Here is a 3293-nt window from a genome sequence, read left to right as displayed (position 1 = left end):
GTAGATCAAAGGGCTTCCTTACAAGCAAAAGGAAACTCTACAGGCTGAAACCCTTAGTGTTTGAACGCGTAAGCTGTTCATAGCTCGGCAGTGACTATCTTTGCTTCATTCTGTTCGTGGGGCTTCATGTAACGCAGACTGAAGATTGCTTGAGCATGAGACTGCAGGCTGCACAAAGTAGTGCGCTGTGCCCTCATTCAGGTTCCTCGTATTAATTAGATGTACTAATTAATAAGTAGTGCGCCTGCTAAGGAAGCCCATTAACTGTGCGACTTCAGCGAAAGTCTTACACTAGGGAGACGATAGATGTGAGGAACTCATGCGCCTCGAGCTGTTCGAGAGGTAGAAAGTTCTGCAAGCACACAGAAGGGAAGCAGTAAGCAAATGCATTGAATTAGATTTACTAATCGTATAGTTACCTGGAAACAGAATAGCATCTTGCATATATTTCCGTACTGCGTGAGGCCTTAGAAACGAATTGCGCGGAAAGCCAAAATATTCGTATGTATATTGATGCATAGGATATACAGAAGCACGTCACAAACACCCCACAAACCAGCGCATACAGCCCATTAACACTGACATAAAGAGACTCCCTTGGTTTCAGCTTAGGCCCCGGCCCCTTCTCATACTGCTTCTGTGCCCGGCAGGGTGTATGCATGTGCATTGTCTTTGCATCCGCCTTGCACGAGCGTCCCCGTAGCATCGCTGAGTTTCATTCACTTTTTGCCTACCGCTTTGAAGTGCAGCGTGAGGCCCGGAAGGTCCAGCAGAAACAGACAGTTCCCCAGCCCCAAAGCTGCCTTAGGGGAGATATACTCAGGGGTGGGGGCCCTCCTTTGAGTCTCTGGGGGGCTAGTTTGCCTTTGGTTGCTGGCGACCTCTTCCCGATAAAAGAAACGAGGGGAACCCTCAGGGCAGCGACGGGCGCTAGAATGGGGATCAAAGGAGTGGGATGTAACTGCGGTTGAACGCAGTTGCTGCTGTTCGTCTGACCTCCATCCTGCACGTGCAGTTGCTTCACAAGATGAAAGTGTTCGGGAATCATTCCCAGCTGACCCCGCGTTCCCCTCTTCCGCCGAGGTACACTCTGCGCCTCCGCGCTGGCTCTCGCCTGAAGCCCCCATTGGCTCCTTACAAACTGCACGAAGGGCCCCCAGCTCGTCTAAGGGCTGTTCTGCTGCCTGCAACAACTGTGTAGCTGCTGCTGAACCCCCCAAATTAGCATGGCAGCGGTTGGGCGCCTGATGTGCGCTGCTGCTGCTGCTTGCACCCAAGTCACAGCATGCTATATCCACTCGTCTGCCTGGAGAGACCGACGCACCGCGCCGTCTGAGGCCCCCCAACCTCTCAGTGCCCCTACGGAGGTGGCAGAGGGCCCCCCTGGCTCCCTTCGCTACACCCGCAAGGCACAGGCGGCCGCAGCGGAGCAGCAGACGCTCGAGAGAGGCAAATGGGATACAAGTAGATGGCATCAAAGGGTCGAAGGAGTCGCCAAAGAGGCAACCCAATAGACACCGCAGCTGGAGCAAAAACGGCAACGCCCCCACAGTGATAGACACCGTAAAGCCCGCACAGATCAACAAAGGAGCCGGCAGCACCAATGCATGCAAAAGAAATAATAACTGAAGGAAACTGCAGAAACGCGAAGCTGCAGAAAGCGTGAAGTGTGCCAAAGTGCAAAAAGGAGTGGGAGAGAACTGACTGCCCATGGGCCCGCTGCTGCTGGGTACAGGGTTCACGGCCTTGAGGTGGCAGTACACCCCAAACTCTGCGGACACCAGCAGAACTGTCGAAAGCGCCACAAAAATGAATTCCCCTGGCCCCGGCAACAGAGTGTCTGCATGCAGTGAAACGATGCGGCGAACTAGCAATGCTGTTGCCCCCCAGAAGGTAAAGAAGTAACACCAAGCAAAGAGCAGAACCGCACGAGCAGAAGGAGGGCTTAGGCGAGTAGTGAGGGGAGGCAGATCGTCAACGGAGCCGTCCAGGCCCAACTCCACCACTTCGGCATGCGACAATACGTCGTGCAGCAGCGACCGCCGCGTGCCAGCAGCAGCAACAGCAGACATCCTGCTGACCCCTCATGATACGCTGAGATAACCCAAGGGAGAGAACGGCACGTCGACCGCCTGCTGCCCTCGGTAGGTCCCAGAGTGCTGTTGCTGCTGCAACCTCACGCACTGCAAAACTACCCCGTAAGGCACCCCTGAGTTAGTCTCAACATGCAGCAGTCAATGGGGCCTAGATCTTCTATTTCCATTTACATATAGCTGCAACAGCTAATCGCTACATCAAATAGCCTTTTGAGGAGAAATGAACGACGCCGTGGCTGCAAGGAAAAACGGTCCAGGCCGGACAACGGACCTGGTAGTCCTGCAGCAGCTGCTGTGCCCACTATTAATGGAAGAGTACAAAAGGCAATGCGCAATTTAAAAACAAGGAAGAAAGAAAAGAAGAGAAGCAGACCGTGTCGCGAACGGCCGCCAAGTGTACGTACGCGTCGATGAGTTATGCTGCATGCTGACCCAGGGAGGGCCCGGTGGTCGGGCAGCAGGCGGAGGGGAATAAGGCTAATAGAAGACTTCACAGGAATAACTAACCAATACGTGAGAATCATAAAAAGCGAGTTCTGTACATTTCAAAAACTCTAGTTCTTCGCGGGATAACATCGCTGACTTGGCGGAGGGAACGTCAACGCGTATTATCTGCGATGGGGTGGCAGACAATAGTTAAATTTCCTCAGAAGACATTTATTAGTACAGTAAAACAATTTACTTCTATGCGAAGAAGTGTAATAACACCCCAATTACATGGCTTGCCAAGTACCGTTCTCTAGCGTTTGGGCTCTGCATTTCACCTTCTGCTCCGTATTAACGGTCGCCTGCGGTTTGCTGCAATTTTCAGGCAGCCGGACTGCACATGAACAGGAGACAGAGGGAAATTAGTGTGGGCGAGAGACAACTGTGGGGGTGGCTTGCTGCTGACTGCTCGTCGGGGCAGCCAACTGCCCGTTGCTACAATGCCTGTATGTAGCATAGTCTATCCGAAGTCAGAGAGTATAGGGCGTACAAGCTGTCTAATGAGGGCAAACAAACTTGGAAGAATTCTCTGCAATGTTAGTGCGTCCATCAAAGGGGCCTGGATTCACTTTGCATGTGGGGCTGCCTTGCATCAAGAGTAGACGCAAGGTGCAGCGCAACTCATTACAGGGCCGCCCTTCTCCACAGCTGCCCTAGGCCCTCGTGCCGCCGTGCCCCGGAGGTCTGGAGAATGGATGGGAGGTCAACTGT

The 3293-nt window shown here is 53.1% G+C and overlaps 1 protein-coding gene across 1 annotated transcript; it reads right to left on the bottom strand.

The window, feature by feature from the left end:
- Nucleotides 1–286: 286 nt before the first annotated feature.
- EAH_00060870 (hypothetical protein, conserved) lies at nucleotides 287–2072 on the bottom strand (the record flags this gene model as incomplete). Its single annotated transcript, XM_013393406.1, has 2 exons — nucleotides 287–352; nucleotides 735–2072. The coding sequence occupies 2 exons, from the start codon at nucleotides 2070–2072 to the stop codon at nucleotides 287–289; spliced, it is 1404 nt and encodes a 467-aa protein (XP_013248860.1).
- Between the last annotated feature and the right edge of the window lie 1221 nt (nucleotides 2073–3293).

This window comes from Eimeria acervulina, genomic scaffold, assembly GCF_000499425.1.
Source record: "Eimeria acervulina Houghton genomic scaffold, Eah_scaff1542, whole genome shotgun sequence".
Taxonomy (NCBI): Eukaryota; Apicomplexa; class Conoidasida; order Eucoccidiorida; family Eimeriidae; genus Eimeria; species Eimeria acervulina.
This window is presented reverse-complemented; position numbering and strand designations above follow the sequence as displayed.